At 47.5% G+C, this 24,437-nt stretch overlaps 1 protein-coding gene across 1 annotated transcript in view; it reads left to right on the top strand.

The window, feature by feature from the left end:
* Positions 1-23,277, top strand: part of GDI2 (GDP dissociation inhibitor 2) — a 28,226-nt gene extending 4,949 nt beyond the window's left edge. The window contains exons 2-11 of the mRNA XM_081023184.1: positions 6,817-6,924; positions 9,733-9,832; positions 11,376-11,510; positions 13,494-13,692; positions 15,153-15,284; positions 17,426-17,525; positions 19,221-19,392; positions 21,051-21,195; positions 21,970-22,024; positions 22,125-23,277. Coding sequence (XP_080879310.1) covers positions 6,817-6,924; positions 9,733-9,832; positions 11,376-11,510; positions 13,494-13,692; positions 15,153-15,284; positions 17,426-17,525; positions 19,221-19,392; positions 21,051-21,195; positions 21,970-22,024; positions 22,125-22,280 — 1,302 coding nt within the window. The 3' untranslated portion in view covers positions 22,281-23,277. The remainder of the gene's footprint in view (positions 1-6,816; positions 6,925-9,732; positions 9,833-11,375; positions 11,511-13,493; positions 13,693-15,152; positions 15,285-17,425; positions 17,526-19,220; positions 19,393-21,050; positions 21,196-21,969; positions 22,025-22,124) is intronic.
* The last annotated feature ends 1,160 nt before the right edge of the window (positions 23,278-24,437 follow it).

Raw genomic sequence — 24,437 nt, 5'->3', positions numbered from 1 at the left:
TGGGGAACTGCCTGAAAGTTGCTGTATAGGGCATCGTATCTAAATGGTGGCAGCCTCGTATCTAAATGGTGGCAGTCACAGTGTAGACCAGTCACCTGATCTTTCAACAACCCTGTGTGTGTTCTTCTAATAAAATGGCTTTTCTCCCCCTCTTCCACTGATGGCTTACCAATTTCAGTTCTTGCAGTAGATATCAGTTCTGAACAAATGATGGATGGCAAGACATAAGATGAGAGAAGGCATTGTTCTGTTCAGGGGAGAAATTAAATATGGCTCTGAATGAATGCGTGCTTCCTGTGATTGTTGAAGCCAGCTTTTTCCTGCTTTTGTTTTCCAAAGCTTTGCTCGTTTGGAGGGATAGAACAAGAGATTTTTGCGTTTTGGCTGTGAAACATGCTTTGCATTCCTCTCTGACTTTGAAGGCCCCTGGGTGTAATTCTGCTAAGAGCTGTGTGTGTTTCCAGTGTTTTAGTGCTTCTGTGGTTACCAGCTGTGTGTCATGATTGCAGACTGCCGAAAGAAGGGCGTGGGTAATAAATGGAGTCTGCTTGGGCTCAGGTTAGTTACCCAGTGGCATTCATTTTGCCATGTGCATTAATACAGGCCTGCCATCCAGAAACAAGTGAACAACACATGGAGAAAGCTCAGAGGCTGCTGTTCAAGCTGCACTATGAGCTTCTGTCTATGTATGTGGCAGGAAAGCCCTTTCTCATGCTTGGGCGCATGTTGGACTGAATTTTGACCTCTTGGGACATAGCTTGCTTGTGGTTTCCTCTGTTTTCTAAGGAAATGCTGAATGAGACAAACGAAAATGTTTCAGCATAATTCTAGCAGATAGAACCCTTGCATTCACTTATCTGTTTACAAGATTTAATTGCTGTAACCTCATTGTCCCTTGTCTAGCAGAGCTTGACTTTGAAAGACTTAAGGGTTTTGTTGGGTATGAACACTTTAGACAAAACGGCTTTCCTTGACCAAAAATTGCAGCTAAGTAAAGTATCTGACACTTCACTTCATTTATTATAAATAAAAAAGCCTTGTGTTTAAACAGGATATATACACTTAAAATAATTAGTTGTTCTGCATAATGAAGCTTGCATGTCTGAAATCTGGGCTGTCAGTCAACTCTTAAACTCCTTATCTTGGAACTGAAAACAGGTACACATTGGAGCTTTCAGCCAACACTCTTCAAGCTTTGAAATACCCTATTTTGTTGGCTTTGTCAGTAAACTGGGCATCTTTATAAAGAACTGAACCAGTCAATCTTAACTAAGAAGTTTTTGCATTAGCAAAGCTTAGTTCTACTACAGCATACAGTATTTCAAATGGGCCAAGGAATCGGATTGTGCAGTAACATAACCCTATTCCTTGCACTTCATTTAAAGCCTTTTATGAAGGTGCAAAAAGCTCTTAAATCTTTCTTGCCCCTGAGCCTGTTCTTTGTTGCGTTTAAAACATTTATATATGACTTTTAGTTCTTAGGAGTGGTTGAACAGGAATGGGAGGGAGGGGGTAGATAATTTGCCAGGCCTACCCAGTTAGTTCCTTGCAGATCTGAAACTTGAATCTAGATTAAAGTCCATCAGCAGTCAAATTTCAGATATCTGAAGTAGGAAATATTTCAAAGGGGTGAAACTCACCACAATTGGGAGCAAGCCTGAACTCTGTGCAGCTTCCTTAAGAGGAAATGGGGAGATGTAACTGGCCTGTAAGCCTCAACTGCAAACCTTGGGAATGGTGCAATACTGTTCTGCAATCTGTGCGTAGTTCCTCCTTGGCAATTTGACCTTCATTTGCTCACCAGTTCTGTATTTGATTTGAGCCTCAAACTTTTGATGTGTCTTCATGTTCTTGCTACACCCCAGGAGCAGTGCTGCTGCTTAGGGTGACGATTACCAGTTTTAAAAACTGCACGTCTCTATGTAGTGTTACTAGTTCACAGTGCTGCTCAGAGTTCTCACTAGTTTTTATAGAGGCTTACCTTGAAAACAACTGAAGAAAATAAGAGTGGGATTTCAGCCACACTGGCAAGAGAGGCCATCGTGAGTATTCAAACCTCCCTAAGGCAACTCTTGACAAAGGTTACTTAAGTTCTACATCTCTAGGCATCATGCTTTGTTGTGGTCTTCAGGACTGAAATCATGATGTTTGATCATGGGCTGCAGATCTAGGCTGGAATGCTTGTTGTGCCTCAGGAAGCTTATTGCCACTTCAGTAGCAAGAATCTGACCACAGTGTCCTTCAAACAACACTTGCTACATTTGATGGATAGAGAGAGAGACTTCAGCAGTAGCATTCTTGCATAAACGATACGCAGTAGTACAGATTACTGACTTGCAGGTTCATTGGTTTGGTGGCATTACTTGGAAGTGGAGGACGTCACTGCAGCTAGACCGGCAGCCCAGTGAAACATAATAAACTTTATAAACACATTGTTGGTCAGGGAATGAGTTTTGTAGCCAACACATCTGTCTCCAACAGGAAGAAGAGAGCCAGCTTACATAAACAGTTGTGTGTGAAGTACAGAGATCCACACGATTTGAGCTTGCCAGGTTCCTGTCTCTTTGCCGCAGGCATGGGCCACTGTGTAGCCAAAGGAGGCAGAACATTCTAGCATGTCCATGTGTGGCTCCCTTTCTACTCACTGTTCCTGGTGAGGTTGCCGTTTTGGCCTTGCATGACTGGGCTACTCCAGGTCCACAACAGTCAAGCAGTCCCCCAGCCGCCTTCTCAACTTTGGAGATCTCAGCATTGTCACACACACTGTGGCGATCAAAAAGCTGAAAGCCCATTTAAGCATATAAACTCTCGACTAGAAGTCCCTGATGCAAACTTAGAAATCACTCTACAAAATACAGAGCTACAACAAATAGCTACAGTGCTTATCTTGATTCTGGGCAAAATGTCTATATAGCCTGCCTTTCAAGCTCCCATTCTGGCTGGTCTGTGAGGGAACCCTGTGCTTATGCACACCTACCCAAAGTTGTACGTACACATGTTTCATTCAACAGATTGCAAAATGCATTCTGAGTATTTGGTTCCAACTCAGCAGTAGACCAAATAGAACCCTTCTGAGTTGTAGAGAGGGGCCTCCTAGTAAAAACTGCAACTGCTGCTGCAACAGTTTTGCACCAAAAGCAGTCATTATTTCACCTGGCGGTATAGTGCCATGTTACCATGTCATGCAGATGGTCTTGGAGTTTTTGTTGGATGCCAGCAGCTCCATGATGGCTGGTATTGTGGTGCCCACATTTCCACTAAAGTCCTACCTGTGACATTGGCATATGTCAAAGATTGCACAGTGTACAGTGGTACCTCTGGTTGCGAACGGGATCCGTTCTGGAGCCCTGCTCACAACATGAGCAGAATGCAACCCGCGCGTGCGCAGGTCACAATTCACTGCTTCTGTGCGTGCGTGTGACGTCATTTTGAGCGTCTGCGCATGCACGAGCGGCGAAACCCGGAACTAACCCTTCCCAGTACTTCTGGGTCACCTCAAGACGAAACCTGAAAAGATTTAAACTGAAGCAAACATAACAAGAGGTATGACTGTAATTGTAGCTACAACATGATGCAACCGTGTGTGTAGTATTCACCGGACTATCTATATGTTTTCCCCTTCCCAACTATGTTGTGCTTCTCCTTTATGGGGAACTTGTGGCATTTGGAGTATTTGCTAAAGATCTGAGAACCTCATATAACTGGCCCTGTCAGCTACAAAGGAAGAAATCCGGTCAGAACTTAAACTGTGATGCGGGCTTGCAGATAATTTTTAAATGGGATTAGCAGTGTACGTGCTGTTGATCCCACAGCTTGTCAGATACAAGATGTGTTCAAAATATAAATGTTAGTAGTTTACATTTTGCTCCCCCTCTGCATTTGGGTGTATAGTAGGTTGTTGAAGTGATTTCCTATTTTGCTAGTACTTATAGATAAGTCAATAGAAGCATATGGCAGGATCCTGTCCTGACTGTTGCTCCTTAGCTGAATTAGCAGAAAACCAACTACTTTTCCTTGTTTGTGAGAAGGGATCCCAATGCAACTGTGTATAATGGGGGAGGGGCTAACTTCTATCAGCATGGCTGATGGGAGTTGTAGTTCAACAATACCTGGAGGCCCATAGGTTAGCTAATAATCTACAGCCGTGGATCCCAAGTAGCTAAGTACTGTGAACCTCCTCCTTTTCAAAAGCCAAACCATGGACCCTTTTGAAAATGTTGATACCTCTTGTGTAGTTTCTGTTATGTGAATGATGCCACAGACCCCCTGAGTGGGGTCCGTGGACCACCAGTTGGGAGTCAACTGATCTATAGTGCAATCCTAACAACGTCTAGTGGGAGGCAAGTGTTGTTGAACTCAGTGGGGCTTACATCTAGGGAAATAGGATTAGGATTGCAGCCTTAATCCCTCTCACAGTAGTAACATTAATCCAGTGCTGTGGCTTTGGGTTGAGGAATGTACCAGTCCCATTGTTTCTTCCGCGGACCTTTGTCATACAAGCAGCCCACTTGCCTGGAAACTTCCTGCTTGTGCGGCTAACCTCAATAACCGTTTTATCTCATGCCCTTGGTGTAAAGGAAGCTCTATCTAAAACTGGTATATCCATCCATCTTTACCTGTAAAACCCACTAGCCACGATGCTGTTGGCAAACAAATAGAACAGGAACTCTGACTTCTTTCACAAGAGAGAGCTGCCTGAGAGCTGCTATCATGTCTTGCTGAGTGATTTTTGTTTGTTTGTTGAATTTTCCTCCAGCAGCTTCTTCCAGTGAATTTTGTTGCTCTCCTAATATTACTCTGTTCTTAGGACCAAGCTCTGTGTTTGCTTGTAATTGTGGAAGGCATTGGATGAATATAAGCAAGCATTAAAATATCTAACCTGTAGCATGTGCTGTAAAGTTAGAATATAGACTGCCCTAGGATCAGTCCTAATTACAAGCCTAGCTCCACTTTTTAACTGAAAACATTTTAGCCTGTTTGCAAGTTGCTTTTGGCTCAGCAAATCTACTTCAAAGTACTTAGTCTAGTAACGGAGCTGTTGAAGCCATTTTGCTTCCTGGCATCCTCTTAGCACAGGCACCCCCAACCTTCGGCCCTCCAGATGTTTTGGACTACAGTTCCCATCAACCCTGACCACTGGTCCTGGGAAGTTGTAGGCCAAAACATCTGGAGGGCTGCAGGTTGGGGATGCCTTTCTTAGTACCACCAGGAATAGTATCTCTACTTATTACAGCTGCCCTGAACCAAGTAGGAGAAATGGACTCTTGTGGAAAAAATTGAGGCACTACAATAGGTTAAACTGCAGCAGTTAAGTTTGGGGCATCTTATCCTGGAGTAAATCTAGATTTTCAAGTTTGAGACCGGGCACTGAACCAACCAAGAACGTGTAGGCAGGATCTTGCTTGCCTAATGCTAACTTAACAGCACTGACGGACTCTGCCATGTTTAACCCTTGCTGTGCCCTCTCGAAAATATGTTGGTGGTGAAGAGGGGATAATGGATCCAAATTTCTCAAAGGCTTAAAATTCTTTGGTTGGCAATAAAAGTAGTAGCTTCAGGGCAGGACTTCTGTGCAAAGGCTTAGATACTTTCAAAGAAACTAGAAGACACTGGGCTTCAGGTACACAGCTTTTCAATCAAGTTGGCTCCCAAAGCAGCTTACATTGAACACCCAGAACATACACTATAATTAAGGGTGTAAATTCAGAGGGGGGGGCTGTCCCTTCTCCAGAGAAAGGGAAGAGTGGTTCCAGGCAGATGTGGCTGGCAATAGAGACGTATAGCCCTCCCCATTTCTCTGCATTCTCTTTTGGCTCCTGACAGCACAGTCTTACTCATTATCTGGGTGCTGTTGAAGTATTCTAAGGCAGAGAAGTCATGTGGGGACTGCCTTGCAGCAGCACATGCAAATCTGGCTTTGCACTTTCTCTGCTTTTCTCCCCAAGCATGACCACCAGGCTTCCTGCTTTAGGTTCCGTGTGGAGGCAGGGAAAAGCCCGAGCTAAACTTGAAGATGTCGGTTGCTAAAGGAAGTGGAAGTGACTGGGCATGTGGCCGATTTCTCCTCGCCTGCCCACAGAGCCACGCCTCTGGAATCCTCCCTTGCTTTGGGCTGGGTAGCTGTGCAGCGTTGGCAGGCTGATGTGTCAAGCTACTGAAATATGTTTTGGAATATTTGAGCAAGTCTGGCTTGGCTGTGCTTTACTTGGTGGAAATGTTCGTCCAAAACAGTGCAGTCTACCACTCAGTGTCGATTGTAAAGCAAAAGCTGTTCTCCCAGCTTAGCAGACGGATGGTATAGTTGTCACGCCTTAACCGGTTGGCAGTAGCTTTCACTTGCTGCACGGAAGTCAGCTCTGAAAAGGACCTGCCCAAGTAAACATATTCTGCACTCTTCTGCAAATTTCCCCAGCATTGTGGCTTTAATGCACCGGTCGGTTTTTTGTTTGCAGATCCGGGAGTGCAGAGCTTTCAGGCTTTCAGATTGCTTTGTGTTCCAGTTTATAGAGGAGTACCTGCTGACAGGATACCACCTTGATACAGGTTTACTTCAAGACATTAGTTAATAAATAACAGCTGGCAATTTTCCCCAGTTGCTTCCAGTGCTAGTCTTCTGTTCCTACGTCCGCATTTTCTGTTGCAGTAATTGGACAAGTTGCCTCTTCCAACAGCCACCTTCTTAGTTTCACTTAGCACAGGGTAGTGGTTCTCCCATCACCACCACCTCCATTGGAAGCGCTGGTAGATCGTGAATGAAAGAGCAAAACCCGAGGGCTCCCTTGGTTTAATGTTGCCGGTTGTTTCTCTCTTACACAGGAATGCATTCTGTCTGGCATCATGTCGGTGAATGGGAAGAAGGTTCTGCACATGGATCGCAATGCTTACTATGGAGGTGAAAGTGCGTCTATTACACCCCTGGAAGATGTGAGTATCGCCAGGCAGCTTTATGTTGTGAATACTCGGATTCTGCTGAATTTCTCTGCTGAAATTAGACAAAACTAAAGCAGCATTAATGTGCATGGTGCTGCTTTACTCTGTCCCTGCCTCACCAAGCTTACCAGTTAAAACGGGAAGGGAGCCTGGATTCCTCCAGACATTGTTGGGACTACAGTTCTTCATCCCAGACCCTGCTAGCTGAGGCAAGTGGGAGTCAGGAGAAACACGGGCTATCCACCCCGATGTAAAACACAGGATGCAACTGAGGCAAGGCTAGGGAGTCGGGGGGATTCATATAAATTTGGTCCACTTGCAGACCTATCTGCCTGGTGCTTCATCCTTGTGAAGAGAGAGCATCCTTCACAAGTAATAGACCTCCATCATTGTGCAGGGCTCTGCAGAGTTTAAGAGGGCCTAGGGGGCTTGCAGGCTATAAATCAGTGCAGGAGACAACAGGAAGTTGTGGGGGAGAGATGGCGTAAATTAGAAAGGCATGTGTTATTTCAGCTTCATGTATCGAACCTCGTCATGCTTGAACATGAAGCCTAAGGGGTGGTTCCAGAGGCTTCATGGAAGAAGGTAGGTTTTTGAGGAGGGAATTGAAAGGGGGTGGGTGGCTGTTTGGAATTGGGCCCACCAGAACTTACACACTTCCCCTGTGAGGCTGTTCTGGTCAGGCCACGCCCACCTGCTCTACATCTGATGACATCAGGGGCAGGGCAGGTAACAGGACAGCCGGGCCAATGAGAGTTTGCAGGCCCCACTGATCAGTTGATTGGCAGCACCTGCAAAGCCCTAGACTCACAGTGCTTTAGAAGCAGAAACAATCAACTAATTGGTGGGCCCTCATGGTGTTCTGTGCATGGCACTTTGCAAGCCCTGATCCGCTCACTCAGTAGCAGTCTGGTTTTTGCATCTAGCACTCTGGGGCAGGATTTGAGTAGGTGTTGCGGAACCGCAAAGTAGTAGGTAGCTTGATTACTTAGTTAGCTTACACACAGGATTTTTGTAGCCCTCTTGGAACGTCGGGCCCCTTATATTTGCAGCTAATGCTAGATTCTCAAGTTGCTACAGTGGATTTATTATCAATCTGTGTATGTAATTCTGCAGCAAGGCTGCTGAAAAAGTTCGTTTTTGCCTTCAGTATCCTAAATAGGCAGATTTTCCTCTGAGCAAATCTGGCTTAATTGGCATAAAATGGCTTCTGGTTGCATTAGTCTGCAGATCATCTGATAGGCTTTTCTCTAATGTGAAAGGCTCAGGGGTGGGGTGGACAAAGCTTCTAAACCGGAGGGCTGTCATACCAGTCGCTCCTGGCTTGGTACTGCCAAGCACTGCACTCCCGTATAGGCAGAGCAGCAAGGAGCCTGTCAAATCCAAATTCTGGCACTAACTTGCATAAATATGAAACTTGCATAGGTTTCTCATCTTGTCTTTGCAGCAGCTTTCATTTGCAGAATGTTTATTTTCATCATATTGAAGGGCTCTAAGGCTAAGCCGTGTCCTTCCCTAGATTTATTTGTGACAATAAACCACCCCACTCATATAAAATGCCAAGCCATACAACAGAATATGAAATGTCATAGAAACAACAAAGAATAATCACACAAACGGCTGACACATCCAAGGATATTTCAATAACTGAATTGGCCCGTTAGCATAAAAAGGTGTTCAGGCAGTGAGGACATCTGTTGAAGCTCTTCTGAAAGGGACTCCCACAGCTTGGGATAGGTAGCACTAAATACCTGACTTCTAGGTGAATAATAATAATAATAATAATTTAGTATTTATACCCTGCCCATCTGGCTGGGTTTCCCCAGCCACTCTGGGTGGCTTCCAACAGAATATTAAAATACAATAGTCTATTAAACATTAAAAGCTTCCCTAAACAGGGCTGCCTTCAGATGTCTTCTAAAAGTCTGGCAGTTGTTTTTCTCTTTGACATCTGGTGAGAGGGCGTTCCACAGGGCGGGCGCCACTACCGAGAAGGCCCTCTGCCTGGTTCCCTGTAACTTGGCTTCTTGCAGGGAGGGAACCGCCAGAAGGCTCTCGGCACTGGACCTCAGTGTCCAGGTAGAACGATGGGGGTGGAGATGCTCCTTCAAGTATACTTGACCAGGGTCGTTTAGGGCTTCAAAGGCCAGCACCAACACTTTGAATTGTGCTCGGAAACGTACTGGGAGCCAGTGTGAAGCCTGTTGTGCTTCTGAAACACGGGGGATGACTTCCCAGTGGTCCTCTGGGTGGTCTTGGTGATGGAGCAATCCTTTAGGTGTCCTGACCCAGGTCGTTCAGGGCATTGTATATTAATATAAGAACCTCAAAGCTAGCCTGGTGGCACCTGGGTAGCCAGTGCAGATTTTCGCAGAGGTGCCCCATCCTGTCAGCTGCCTACCCCATCAGCAGCCAAGCTGATGCATTCAGCACCAGCTGGAACTTCTGGACCCAAGTTATGTAGAGCACAGTCTCGAGGTTACCTATGCATGCGCTGCAGGGGCCAAGTGGTCCCGATCCAATTGTAGCTGGTATGCAGATGAAGCTGGTAAAAGGTACGTACTCCTACAGCAGCAATGCATCCAGGAGTGCCCCCAAGATTCCCAGGATGGCATCTGGGACTAGGGATGGAGAGCTGATATGTAGGACAATTGGGTGGACTCAGCTGAGCTAGAAGTCTTTGCCTGGGGACCCTCTACATGCTCTTAAGCACTCAGTTTGAACAGCCCTGACTTTCTCAGTTAACAAACCTTCCTGCAGGCATAACCACAGTCCTAACCGCACAACTTCTTGTCTTCAAAGCTGTACAAAAGGTTTAGCCTGCCGGGAACTCCACCGGAGTCCATGGGCCGAGGAAGAGACTGGAATGTGGACCTGATCCCCAAGTTCCTTATGGCGAATGGTGAGTGGCTGGCATCTTCCTTGGTGGCCTTCTCTAAAAGGTCAGGTTTCTTCCCTTTATTTTAATGCCACAAGTACCTGAATAGGTTGCTCTCCTCTGCATGCTAGTCTTCCAGTGCCCCTCCCCAGAGTTAGATATTAGTGCCTCCCTTTAGGTTTATCCCTTTTCAGACAGTACTGGGACACAGTTAACTTATAGGCACTACTTTCAAGTAGGGCTGGGTGATATATCAGTAGATTGTCCCAAACCAGTTTGAAGTCCATATCGTGATACTGGTTTCATGATTTTTGACTTGGCAATATATCGCAAATCAGTGTGTGTGTGTACGTGTGCTTTACAAAAATCACAAAGTGAGAAAAACCATGAAGCCAGCCAATGTTTCTCTTGATTTCTGCAGCCCCTGTTAACTCAGCCAGTTCAGCTCTCCCCGCCCCGGTAGCGAATCACAAGCAGGAACCAGCAAAAATGACGCAGGAAAAACCGTGAAGCCAACCAGTGCATCTACATAGCTCCATCCTTATTTCAGATATGGTGATATATTCATATATTGCAATGTTTAGCTGGTGACATAACATGATGTTGACAACCATATATTGCTCAGCATTACTGTTCACCTGTACATAGTTCCACCCTTATTTCAGACATTGTGATATATCAATATAGCGCGATGTTTAGCTGGTAATATATTGTGATACTGAAGACCAGCTATTGCGCACCCCTGTTTCCAAGTTGGCTGTCCTAGGGATCCACTGCCGTAGCTTGCATATTTGCATAGCGTCTGTGTTACAATGGGTAGTATGTACCCTCATATAAGCAGAGCCGCCGCCTTACGGCCTTTTCCAAAGGGGTACAGAGTTGCTTATTTGGGTGGGCTGTCGCAGGCAGAGTGCCTCGCTGTGTCATCCATCCTCAGAGAAGTTTGGTCCTGGCCGAAAGCACAGATAGCCTTCCCCTCCAGTAATGAGCCTAAGCCTGCCACTGCCCACTACAAGCCAAGTTAGGCTCCTAGCTGCTGTGGAGACTAACCTCGCCTTGAGTGCACTGCAACCACCTTGGTTGCTAGGTGGCCTGCGGCCCCAATGATTTTTCTAGCTGGCCGTAACTGTTCGATTAAAGCGGGAGCAGGAAACAGCCGTGGCTCTCCAGCTCCCATCAGACTGAGCCAGGAAGCTAAAGGTCAGGAATGATGATTTTGGGGGCTACTGGTCCCCCATCTCTGAATTAAGCCAAGTGCAGGGCTTAATCTGCAGGGCTGGGTTTTGTTTTGTTTTTACAAAAAAGAGCATGCCGAGACCTTCAGTTCTCTTAGTCCTATAACTGTCAAGTGTACTGTAGCTGAAGTTCCAGAATCCTGTGCAACTCTTAGCACATGTAATTTTGTAAGCAGTGCCAACAACCGTATACTCAGAAGTATTTTCAGGCTGCCATTTTCTTAAACAAGTGAATACATGGTTTGACTGGTCATCCAGGGTCTTTCAATGTATCTTCTTCACCTGTGTCGCCTCCAGCTGACTCGTATTCATTAAACTTGCTTTGGTTTCAGGCCAGCTGGTCAAGATGTTGCTGTACACAGAAGTCACTCGTTACCTGGACTTCAAAGTGATTGAAGGAAGCTTCGTCTACAAGGGAGGAAAGATTTACAAAGTCCCTTCGACTGAGGCAGAAGCCCTGGCGTCCAGTAAGGAGATGGAGCTTTCACAGTACTCTTCTGGCTTTCCCCACCAGAGTTCTAAGATACGGAGTCCAAAATTATTGCGTTCAAACTTCTTGCACTCCTGGGAAATGCTTGAGGGATATTCACCGGAGCTTTGTTCAAAAGTGTAGAACAAATTAGTACAAAAGACCGAGTCTGGTTTTAACATATAAGCACTAAACTGACTTTGCAGTGTTTGAATTCCCTGGTACAGCTTCACCATAAATGGATGGATCTGTGTGACAGATTCTTATTTATTTATAAAAAATATTTATATGCTTCTGTACCATAAGAGTATACCAACTGAATATATGAGAACTTATGTCTATACAGGCTAGCGGAAGTATTCCTAGCGTGCCATTTTTAAGAATAATGTTTTTCACTTCTTACAACATATAAAACAGGGATGAGTTCAAAGGTCTGGTGCTCATTCACTTTCCCAGCAACTATTAGTCAGATGGCCCAATCTGCACTCCTTAATGCCATTCATAGACTTAGCTTATAGTGAGGCTTATAATGAGATATCTATGCTAGAACGATCACTACCTTGCATATTAATGGTCCCATAATAAATTTCAAAAAGCTTTTTGCAGTCTAATAGCACTTGTCTCAGTACCGTGGCCATGGGTCACTCCTATTACATGCCTGTTCACACCTTCAAATAATTCTGAGTTTTGGGGCCTATGAACTGGTGGTAAATCACTTGCTTTTGTTTGCATAAGGCCCCAGGGCCAGTCCCTGGAAATTAGTAACTTGAAGGCTCTCTAGTAGCAGAGCTAGTAAGGAGTACTGCCTTGGCTCTTGGGTCGCTTTTCCTCATTGGTATAAACTAGGAAACGAGGTTTATTTTTGCCCTGGTAGAAGGAATCGCTGCTCTGGAGCTTGCCAATAGCAGAGCAATGCTCCTGGTCTGAAACACACTATTTACATTCCCAGATCAGGCCTGGCAGTTTTTGTGAGAACAGACTGTAATGGCCAAAAAAGGTGCAGATGCAGTATCTTTGCAGATAGCTGCTCTTAAGTTTCTGCGTGTTTGCTGGCGGGCAAGGGAGAAAACCATGTGCCAAATTTAGCTGGGTGTCTTCTGAGGAGAGGTAGTTGGGGAAACCAAACTGGAGAAGGCCCCAGTTTCCAGCCTTGTTCCGACCATTTTTTCTCTTCACTGGAAGAGCTTGCAATAAATTGGTACTTGCTGGAATTTGGGGAGTAGTCCTTGCAGGAGTTAACCGTATTTTTCGCCCTATAGGACGCACTTTTTCCCCTCCAAAAATGAAGGGGAAATCTGTGTGCGTCCTATAGGGCGAATGCAGGCTTTCGCTGAAGCTTGGAGCCTGCCGCCCGGTGCGCGGGGCGCCCTGAAGCAGAGCGCCCCTCGCGCCGGGCAGATATCCGCAGCCTGGGGAGCCCTGCGGGAGTTCCTGCAGGGCTCCCTAGGCTGCTGATAGCAGCCTGCTGCACGGAGCGTGAAGCAGAGTGCCCCGCGCTTCGGGCAGACATTGTCCCCAAGCTCGGGGGACAGCGGGGAGGCACAGTGCCACCATACCGCTGTTCCCTGACCTGGTTTGGTTTCCCTGACCTGGTTTTGGGGGGGAAATAAAGGGAAAAAAAATTTCCTTTATTTTCCCCCCCAAAAAACTAGGTGCGTCCTATGGGACGAAAAATACGGTACCGTATTTTATTGGCTGGCTGACTTGTCCCAAGCATCTTTCGCTTCTCCCAGCCATTGTTGGACCTTCAGCTTTTTGTGGCTACAGCACTCAAAAAAAGCCTTGCCTTTTTTGAGTACGGCCTGACAGTGCCTCAGTTTCGATGCTTACCCAAACTGTAGCGGCGGTGTTGCTGAAATGCAAGTCCAGTAACTTATCCCAGGTTGGTGCTGAAACCCCCCCCCCTTGTGGATCCAGAAGAAGTTTGCAGCCTAACTTTCAGACAAGGTTCTGTTTTCTGACCTGTCTCCTTGTTTTGTAGGTCTGATGGGCTTGTTTGAAAAAAGGCGCTTCAGGAAATTCTTGGTGTACGTTGCCAACTTTGATGAGAACGATGCCCGCACTTTCGAAGGTGTTGATCCCAAGAAGAACACGATGCGGGATGTCTACAAGAAGTTTGACCTGGGCCAGGATGTCATAGATTTCACAGGCCACGCCCTTGCACTGTACAGAACTGATGAGTAAGTGGCAGAGAGAGAGAGAGATGCCTGTTCTGGGTGGGGTTTCACTCTTCCTCAAGAGACAGGTGTGCAGTAGTGCGAGGGTGCTTCTTGTTCCATTGCTTGCGGCTCAAGCGGCCTCCATGTCTGGAAGCCCCTTTTGCCAGCTCTGGCCGGTTCAGCAGCTGTGAGCTACAGGATTGAGACAGCTCAGCCACAATGGCCCAACTGGACTGTTGCAATGTGTTTTATGTGGGGCTGCCCCTAAGGCTCATCCAGAGGCTGCAGCTGGTGTAAGATATTGCCGTCTGGCTGTTGATAGGAGCTGGTTGTTGACAACGTGGGACATTACTGCTGAAGAATCTGCCCTGCCTGTCTGTACGCTACTAGACCAAATTGTTTTTTTTAATATATCTTTATTAATTTAAAATAAATACATTTATGAAAAACAGACATACATACAAGTATGCAAACATACAATCAAACAAACAAATTACAGAAAAATCAAACAAACCACCACACTATAAGATATAAGAATATAATTATCATCATATATACTCCTGGTATCGAAAACAATTATAAAATTTATAGAAAAGAAATTTAAAACTGACTTCCAGTTAATCTCACTGTACTGTTACTGGACCAAATTTAAGGTCTTGTTTCAGGCCTTTGGCTGGTTAACATTCTACATTCTTTTAAATGTATTTTGGGGTGACGTGGTCATTGGTTTATATTTGTTTTATCCTGTATTTTGTATTATGTTGTGAACCGTCCTGCAATCTTCTAATGAAGAACAATGTACAAATTTAATTAGTAGCAGTAGTAATGTAAAGCCAAAAAACCTACCTGAAGGACTGGCTTTCTCCATACATTCCTGCCTGTTTTTGAGTTCTGGGGAAGCATGACAGCTGTTTGGTCACAAGAAAGGGACCATTTAGCGTGGTAGGGCTTATATTGTGGAATTAACGGGGCAGGTTTCTTTTCTGTGTTTTGGTGCCAGCTTCAAACATTTTTATTTACACAAGCTCGCACTGTCACGTGACCCAATTCTATATTCTTCTGATGATCTGCATTTTACAATGCCCCCCCCCCAATGTGACTTTTAAAAAGTGCTCATGAGAAATATCTTGTGTGCTAAGATTTAAGAGAGGCTTTTGTGTTCTAGTGCAGCGCATAACTGAAGTTTGAGTTGGTGGAGAAACATCTAAAGGAAGAGTGGAACTGATTCATTTATTTTATTACACAAAATTTATAAAACCCTCAAGCAGTTTACAAAAAACCATAAACCAAAGTGGTTATTAAGAAAACTTAACAATAAGACTTAAGTTAAAATAATGGTAGACCAAAAACATTAAGACTCTCATCACTAAACCTCTTTAGATGTTTAGACATAGAAGTGCAGAGAAACGCACAAAGGCTGTGATCAAGCCAGGTGTCTGAAAAGCTGATCCTCATTATATAAACTCTCCTCTTCCCCTCAGCTACCTAGACCAACCCTGCCAAGAAACAATCAACAGGATTAAACTGTACAGCGAGTCTCTGGCTAGATACGGCAAAAGCCCCTACCTGTATCCCCTTTATGGCCTGGGAGAGCTGCCCCAAGGATTTGCAAGGTGAGAGAACCTTTCTTTCCTTTTTCCTTTTCGGCAAGTGGTTCCACTGAATTGCCTATCCATTCTCTGCACTCGCAGGCTTTGGGGCTCCCTTCCTTTCTGCTTCCAAGCCCCTCTTAATTTTTCTATGGAACTGACATCCAGCTGGCAGAGGAATTGTCTGCCACTGGGAGGAATTTCCCTTGGGAAATCAATGGGCAGCTGCTGCCTTTACCATGGGCCTCCTCAGCGAGAGGCTGGGCTGCATGGGACCCATGTGCAAAGCCAATTGCCGGACCCATAAGAGGCTAGGGGGGACAGCCTTCTCAGTGAGTTGTGTGGCTGGAGCACACAGCCACCTGCGCGGTGAAAATGGAGAGAAAGGGAATGAGTTGCTGCTAGTCCTCAGTACAAGGACGCGGGTGGCGCTGTGGGTTAAACCACAGAGCCTAGGACTTGCTGATCAACAGGTCAGCGGTTCAAATCCCTGCAACAGAGTGAGCTCCCGTTGCTCGGTCCCTGCTCCTGCCAACCTAGCAGTTCGAAAGCACGTCAAAGTGCAAGTAGATAAATAGGTACCACTCCGGCGGGAAGGTAAACGGCGTTTCCGTGCACTGTTCTGGTTCTCCAGAAGCGGCTTAGTCATGCTGGCCACATGACCCGGAAGCTGTATGCCGGCTCCCTCGGCCAATAAAGCAAGATGAGTGCCGCAACCCCAGAGTCGGCCACGACTGCACCTAATGGTCAGGGGTCCCTTTACCTTTAGTCCTCAGTATAGCCACTTTGGGCATAGACAAACGGGTGCAATCCAGGCCTTTTTTTCTAAAGACCAAGGCATGGTATAATACCCTCCCAGCAGAGTTGCCTGCAAGCAGGGGCATAGGAAGGGGGGTGTCATCTTTGAGGGGGGTCGGCACTTAGCATGGGGCCTGACTTGCAGCACGCCCGAATCACGCATCTCTCCTGGGAGTGATGTGGTGGCTCGGGGCCCCTCGCTGCCTGAAACGGCAGCGTGGGGCTTGCCAGGCAGTCTCCGTGGGCAACTTGGCGCGCCGCTCCTGTGCGCCAATCACCATACCGCCCCCGTGTGGCGCCCCCCTGTGCGGCTCACCCGGCCTTCACCGCTCTGGGTGCTGGAGCAGCTAGCTACACCCCGGCCTGCGAGTAAAGGCATTGTTCCCCTTGTCCGGCTCAGATTCCTTTTCCTGGCAAACACGGGGCTTCCAAACTTATCGCAGAGTCAAAGCCTTCCAGTTCCAATAAGCCAATCTAGGAAAGAGCTTCTCCATTGCCTTTTGCGTACAATTTTCCATACTTTGGATACACGTTTGTTGTTGTTTAGTCGTTTAGTCGTGTCCGACTCTTCGTGACCCCCTGGACCAGAGCACGCCAGGCACCCCTGTCTTCCACTGTCAAACTCATGTTGGTCTCTTCGAGAACACTGTCCAACCATCTCATCCTCCATCGTCCCCTTCTCCTTGTGTCCTCCATCTTTCCCAACATCAGGGTCTTTTCCAGGGAGTCTTCTCATGAGGTGGCCAAAGTCTTGGAGCCTCAGCTTCAGGATCTGTCCTTCCAGTGAGCACTCAGGGCTGATTTCCTTCAGAATGGATACGTTTGATCTTCTTGCAGTCCATGGGACTCTCAAGAGTCTCCTCCAGCATCAGAATTCAAAAGCATCCATTCTTCGGCAATCAGCCTTCTTTATGGGGGGACCTTTGTTGGCAATGTGATGTCTCTGCTTTTTAAGATGCTGTCTAGGGGGCTGCATGCTCCTTCCATAGTCCCCCCCCCCAGCTGTTGGCAGGGCTGTGGGCCTGTGGGTCTCAGCTGCCTGAACTTGTGTTCAGTTCAGTTTACCAGCTGGACATAGAATCATAGAATTGCAGGCTTGGAAGGGACCCCGAGGATCATCTAATCCAGTGGTTCTCAACCTGTGGGTCCTCAGATGTTGTTGGACTACAACTCCCATCATCCCTGAGCCTTGCTAGCTAGGGGTGATGGGAGTTGTAGTTCAACATCTGGGGACCCACAGGTTGAGAAAGGCTGAATTCTAACCCAACCCCCTGCAGTGCAGGAATAGGCAGCTGTCCCATACAGGGTTCAAACCTGCAACTCCGGCATCGCCGGCACCGCGCTGAGCTGTGTTACTTCATTGGCAGGTTAAGCGCTATCTATGGAGGCACCTACATGCTGAACAAACCGATTGAAGAGATCGTCATAGAAAACGGCAAAGTGGTTGGAGTGAAATCGGAAGGGGAGGTACAGTAATGCGGCTTTGTTTTTCTCTTCCGCTCAAAACTTACTTGCCATTCGCTGGCTCCTCTGCTGGGATGTGAAAACAGGGCTGAAAAGCTCCAAGGTGATAGATCTGCAGGTCCCTGTTGGGTTTTGTGCTTGAATGCAGTTATCACCCTTGGCCAAACTGGTGGCAGAATTAACACAAATGGAGTCATTCAGGTCTCACTTCTCTGGGTGCCCCTGCCTCCCCCTTCTTTATAGCAGCTTCGACAAGTGGGCTGTGCCCCACAGAAACTTATGCCATGGGATTTCAAGCTTCCACAGGTTAACATGGCTGCTTCCCTGAAACGTCATCTGCGAACTTCACGAAGCATAACTGATAGAAGTTTGGGGTCATCCTTTGTGTTCCTCTTCTCCTTTCTCCCCACACCAAGTTGGGGAAGGTGCTTGTTGGCATCTATAGATGCTGGTGTTGATGTATTGCCCTGCTAATGCTTCCCTCCGAGTAATCTTGTTGCAGCATTCCCAGCTAAGTTGAGTCTTTAGGGCAGCCTTCCTTGACCTTGGGTCCCTAGATGTGGTTGGACTCCAACTTCCATCGTTCCTTAGCCAGCAGGGCCTGTGCTCAGGGATGACTGGAATTGTAGTTCAAGAACATCCAGGGACCTAAAGCTGAGAAGAAGGCTGCTCTGGGTTGAAACTGCTGAGGGCATAACTATTGATAGAAAGCAGAAGCATGTGCGCGCACACACACACACAGAGCATTGAAAAGGCCCCAGGACATGTTCAGTTGGGTGGTGAGGGAGGGTTGACTACGGGATGTCAATGCCTATCAACTGCTGTGGCAGGTGGATGTTGCAGGAGTCAGCAACCTTTTCCAGCAGGGGGCCAGTCCACCATCCCTCAGACCTTGTGGGGGGCCAGACTAAATTCCTATGCCCCACAAATAACCCAGAGATGCATTTTAAGTAAAAACACACATTCTACTCATGTAAAAACACCAGGCAGATCCCACAAATAACCCAGAGCTGCATTTTAAATAAAAGGACACAGTCTACTCATGTAAAAACACACTGATTCCCGGACTGTCCGTGGGCCAGATTGAGAAGGCGATTGGGCCGCATCTGGCCCACAGTTCTTAGGTTGCCTACCCCTGGTTAGAGTCTCAGTGTGGGCAAAGGATGGGCACAAATACTATCCAAGGCACTCTTTGTCCTTGCCAAAGCATTTCTTAATTCTTTCCTACTCTGCTTACTAGAAAGTAGCATTCCTGTGCGCAGATTTAGAAGCAGCAGGGCCCAGGAGGAGGCTGGTTGTGTCGCTGACCCTTCACTGCCCTTCCCAGCAGAGCAGAATTGGAGCAAACCTATATCCCGCCCATCTGTCTTGGTTTTCCCAGCCACTCTGGGCGGCTCCCAGCAGAGGACTAAAAACAGAGTAAAACTTCAAACATTAAAAGCTTCCCTAAACAGGGCTGCCTTCAGATGTCTTCTAAAAGTCAGATAGTTGTTTGCTTCCTTGACCTCTGATGGGAGGGTGTTCCACAGGGCGGGTACCACTACCGAGAAGGCCCTCTGCCTGGTTCAAATGGGGTGTGGCAGCTGTATCAGACAGGCGCTGGCTGAGCCACTCTTGCAGTATTCTTGTTGATGAACCTTGACATCCAGTCCATTTGAAAACAAAATGCCCCCTAAACCGGTGCCTCCTCCCCTGCAGATTGCCCGCTGCAAGCAGCTCATCTGCGACCCCAGCTATGTCCCGGAGAGAGTGAAAAAGGCCGGCAAAGTCATCCGGGTCATCTGTATCTTGAGCCACCCAATCAAGAACACCAACGATGCCAACTCGTGCCAGATAATCATTCCCCAGAACCAGGTTAACAGGAAATCAGGTAAGATTGGAAGATGAGGTTGGTTTGCTTGAGGCATACAGCACCTGCAGCCTCTCTTGTTGATGTGTCGTGTCATGAGCGAGTGACCCAAGACAAACCCCAGTAGGAACTGCTAAAAAATGAGTGGTGTGTTGATGGCTTTCTTCTTATTTAGACTACACTGAGGTGAGATTGACAGGTGGCATAAACCAGCAGATTTCTTCTGGGATTAGACATTTCCTGGAAGACCGCAGCCATTTTCATTGACCAGACACACCTACCGTATTTTTCGCTCTATAAGACACACCTTTTCCCTCCTAAAAAGTAAGGGGAAATGTGTGTGCGTCTTATGGAGTGAATGTAGGCTGCACAGCCATCCCAGAAGCCGGAACAGCAAGTGGGATCACTGCGCAGTGCTCCCTCTCGCTGTTTTAGCTTAGCCGTTCAAAGCCTCCTCAGGGCAGTGGGAGCCTTCATCCCGCTGCCCTGAGGGAGGCTTCGCGCGGCTATCCCAGAAGCCAGAACAGTGAGAGGGATCACTGCGCAGCGATCCCTCTTGCTGTTCTAGCGTCAGGCTTAGCCCCTCAGTCCCTTCCCCCACCTCCCAGAAAAGCCCCCAAGAGCTGTGCTCCCTTTCACGAGCCGCGTGGAGCGTGTGTGCGGCTCTTGGGGGCTTTTCCCTGAGGAGGGAGAAGGGCAGCCCGTCAGTAACGGGCTGCCCTTCTCCCTCCTGGGGAAAAGCCTGCAAGCGCCGCTCACACGTTCTACACTGCTTGTGAAAGGGAGCGCTGAGCAGAGCCTGGGATCAGCTCAGTGCTCCCTTTAAAGAATTTTTTTCCCTTGCATTCCCCCTCTAAAAACTAGGTGCATCTTATGGTCAGGTGCATCTCATGGAGCAAAAAATACGGTCATTCTGTAGAGGAGCAAAGCTTTGTATTGTTATCCTTTTGAAGCTGTTTTTGGGATAATTGGATTTTGTAGGAAATGATGGAGTAGGAGCAGTGGTTCGGTTTCTTGTTAACAGATTTCTCAGGCTTCTGCCTCTGCACTGCGCAGCCTCTTTTTCCAAGTTCTTTTCTCCTTACTGTATTGTTTCAGAGAATGCTCATGTTATCTATATTTTGTGTTTGCGTGAAGCATTTTTGACACACCCTTCGGTTGAAAAAAGGCTTCCAGGGCTGCTTGCAGATGTCAGCAATAAGACAGTTTAGACTTCCTGTTTGTGACCAAAAAAAGAGAGAGATTGGGAGGGAGGAGGAAAAGCAAACTCTGGCGCTGTTTCTTAGTAAGGGAATTCTTGTAATGACCAGCGGGAACGGAAGAGTTTTAATAGATCTCTTGGTGCTACTGAATGAGACTGACTTATAACTGGATAAAATCCCTAATACTTAACACCTCGGTCTAGATTTGAAGGTCCAAGTGGAGCTCTTTACATGCTTGAGTCTAGATCCTTCCCGCGGCATCAGTGCTCTTGCTAACTTATAGAGCTCTCCTAACAGATACTCCTGGGATGACTTCCTGTTCTGGTGGGCTGGGCACACTCTACAGCGCCTGAGCTGCAGCATCCTGCTGTGTTTCTGCTGCAAGTCTTAATTCAGCCGCGTGTTGCGACGGGGATGGCAAAGCAGCTCAAGCCAGAAACAGGGTCCCCTGACTCCTGCCCCTTTTGTCTCTCTTAGACATCTATGTCTGCATGATCTCGTCTGCGCACAACGTGGCAGCGCAAGGGAAGTACATCGCCATTGTGAGCACTACCGTGGAGACGAACGACCCAGAGAAGGAGATCAAGCCTGCCTTGGAGCTCCTTGAGCCTATTGAGCAGAAGTAAGGTTCCCCTGCTCCAAACTCGCCATCTTCGCTTGGAGCCACAGGGCCTGTTGAGCTCCGGAAGAGGGGTTTCTTGGCAGAGGAAAGCCACCCCCACACCTGCCATGCATTATGGGTTATTTGAGAATATGTATTCTAGGAACTGTGGGACGTGGGTGGCGCTGTGGGTTAAACCACAGAGCCTAGGGCTTGCCGATCAGAAGGTCGGCGGTTCGAATCCCCGTGACAGGTGAGCTCCCATTGCACGGTCCCAGCTCCTGCCAACCTAGCAGTTCGAAAGCATGTCAAAGTGCAAGTAGATAAATAGGTACCACTCCGGCGGGAAGGTAAAGGGCATTTCCGAGCGCTACTCTGTTTCACCAGAAGCGGCTTAGTCATGCTGGCCACATGACCTGGAAGCTGTACACCGGCTCCCTCGGCCAATAAAGCGAGATTAACGCCGCAACCCCAGAGTCGGTCACAACTGGACCTAATGGTCAGGGGTCCCTTTACCTTTTATTCTAGGAACTACTTGTTTTGAGGCCACTTGTGGAGGGGTTCTGTGTGTGTGAAAGAGTCCATTTCACTGTCAAACAGCTCTTACCATCAAAGTTATTTCTGTTGTTTAATCTCCTTTCTTGTAACTTGGAGCCATTGGTTCGGGTCCTAGCTTCTAGAGGAGGAGAAAATAAGTTTGCTCCAACCTCCCTGAGATAGCCCTTTAGAAACATGCTTAAAAGTTTTTTTCAGAATCGCCATTAAAAGTGATTTTTCTTTTCTCATCTCCCTTAGGTTTGTTAGCGTCTGTGACCTGTTTGCACCAACTGACCTGGGCAGAGAGAGCCAGGTTTGTATGAATTGGGAAGCAAAAGACCACGCGCCCTGGTGGGTGGGATTGGAAGGGGGAAGCTTTGGCAGTAAACCCCCTTGCTTGTTACTTCTTCTAGATCTTTATTTCTCGCACCTACGACGCAACCACCCACTTTGAGACGACGTGTGATGACATCAAAGACATTTACAAGAGGATGATGGGATCAGAGTTCGACTTCGAAGAGATGAAGCGGAAGAAGAACGATATCTACGGAGAGGAGGACCAGCAGTAACGGTGCTTTTTAAAGTCTTAACTTAGAGATCTAAATTGGCTGGTGTTGGTGGTGTGTGTTATGTATACACAGAGGGACTTAAGCGAGCACCGTAAGAAGTTCAATATTGTAAAAGCCTGCTTTTTGTAATCATATCTCCTGAGATTGAAAAGAAAAAAAAAAAGTCCTGCACTGGTGAAAACGCTCCTCCCCTCTTTGGATATAATCATGTGTTAATTATTCTTTAAACGAGGTTGCTGTGTCAAAATTGGCAGATACTGACGCCCTTGACTTTTTAACTGTTGCTAACTTGACTAAAGGATGAGCAGATGCTAAAAGTTCCCTTGCTGACCTAGATTGTGGGGTGCACAAGCCCAAACCCCTAACACCCGCCTCTCTTTCTCCTGACCCCTTTGTAGTCCTCTCCCACCCTGCCTTCTCCACCCCCCCACCCTTTCCTTTTTGATCTGTGCTCCAGTGAAAGCAAGAGGTGCCCTGCTGACCATTTCCTTGTCTTTCTGCCATGCTCCCTCTCTGCCCAGGAGACTCATCCCATCCAGTCTTAAACTTCATCGCAAAGCTGCATTATGGCCAAAGCCCACAGCAACTGCAGCCACGTGGCAGGATTTTCACCCGGTGTCCTCCTCCTCTTCCTCCCTCCCCTCCAGCCCCCCTCTTCCCACCTCCGCCCCTCTCCTTAAAAGCTTCTCAAAACGTTTACATCTGTCGGGACACAACTGTGCCGCAAGGCTTTTTGTGTTTTCAAGGCGATAAAACTAATAAAAACAAAACTTGGTGCAAGAATGAAACTCCAAAGCAGGCAAGGTTGTGTCTGTGTTTGTGCAAGTATTTTTCTTCCCCCCTCTCCCTCTCCTCTTCTGTACCACGTCTGGCTTCTCAAGTGGACCAAACTGCGCTGCAGTATTGATTTGATGGAGCCTGTGGGGCTGCTTCTGTCTGGTGGGGAAGGCTCTAGATGACTTCTGTACTGCCAAGTAAAGCCAACTTCTGGAAACGAGTTCCGTGCTGTGGTCTGATTTCACCTCTCAGTCGCCCTACCCCTTTGCCCCACGGGGTTCTGTAGATGGCATGCACAGGGCCCTGGTAAGACTTGAGGGCAAGGCTCCTAGTTCGCTCTCAAATGGGTTGGGGGAGGTGGTCTAGGGTGGAGGCAGGAAGGGGGCTTTGAGCTCTCCCAAAGGGGAGGCTGTGTCCTGCTGCCTCTTGGCCCTTAGCAGATCATTTCCAGATAGTCTCAGAATAGGCAAACCTGTTAAGAACCACCTCCTAGCTGCATCACCTTTGTTCTTGGTGTCTGGATGAAGCACTGAAAAACAAAATGGTCTACTAGGCATATACCGTATTTTGCGCTCTATAGGACGCACTTTTTCCCCTTCAAAAATGAAGGGGAAATGTGTGTGCGTCCTATGGAGCGAAGATGCCATAGCCCCGCGACCCTCTCCCGGCTGCAGAGGGGACGCACGGCTATGGCAGGAGCCTCTCCGCTGCGCCTTTCCGCTGCTCCCTGACCTGCTCTTTGGGGCTGGTGGTGGGCTTCCCCCCGCCAGCCCCAAAGAGCAGGTCAAAAGGAACCTGAAGCCTGGAGAGTGAGAGGGGTCAGTGCACACCGACCCCTCTCGCTCTCCAGGCTTCCAAGGTAGCCGCCTGAATGCACCTTAAACGGCACCTTGTTTTAGAGCGGGAAAACAAGAGGGGGAAAGTTCTCCCCCTCTCTGTGCAGCGCCTCCTGCTGCTTCACTGAAGGGGCGCTGGGCAGAGAGGGGGGAAAATTTTTTTTCTTGTTTTCCCCCCTCTAAAACAAAGTGCGTCCTATTGTCCGGTGCGTCCTATGGTGCGAAAAATACGGTACACAGTTGGGAGCTCAGCTGTGGATCCTGCAAACTGTTGGGATACTGCTGGGGAGACAGCATTTTATTCAACAGCAGGAACAAAGGAAAAAACATGTCTGCTTCCCTTCGAAGTGTGGTGCAGTGGTTAAGAGCGGTAGTCTCGTAATCTGGGGAACCGGGTTCGCATCTCCGCTCCTCCACATGCAGCTGCTGGGTGACCTTGGGCCAGTCACACTTCTTTGAAGTCTCTCAGCCCCACTCACCTCACAGAGTGTTTGTTGTGGGGGAGGAAGGGAAAGGAGAATGTTAGTCGCTTTGAGACTCCTTA

The sequence above is a fragment of the Podarcis pityusensis genome (genome assembly GCF_964106645.2).
Source record: "Podarcis pityusensis genome assembly, chromosome: 10".
Taxonomy (NCBI): Eukaryota; Metazoa; Chordata; class Lepidosauria; order Squamata; family Lacertidae; genus Podarcis; species Podarcis pityusensis.
The sequence above is the reverse complement of the archived record's forward strand: the minus strand, read 5'-3'. Positions and strand labels throughout refer to the sequence as shown.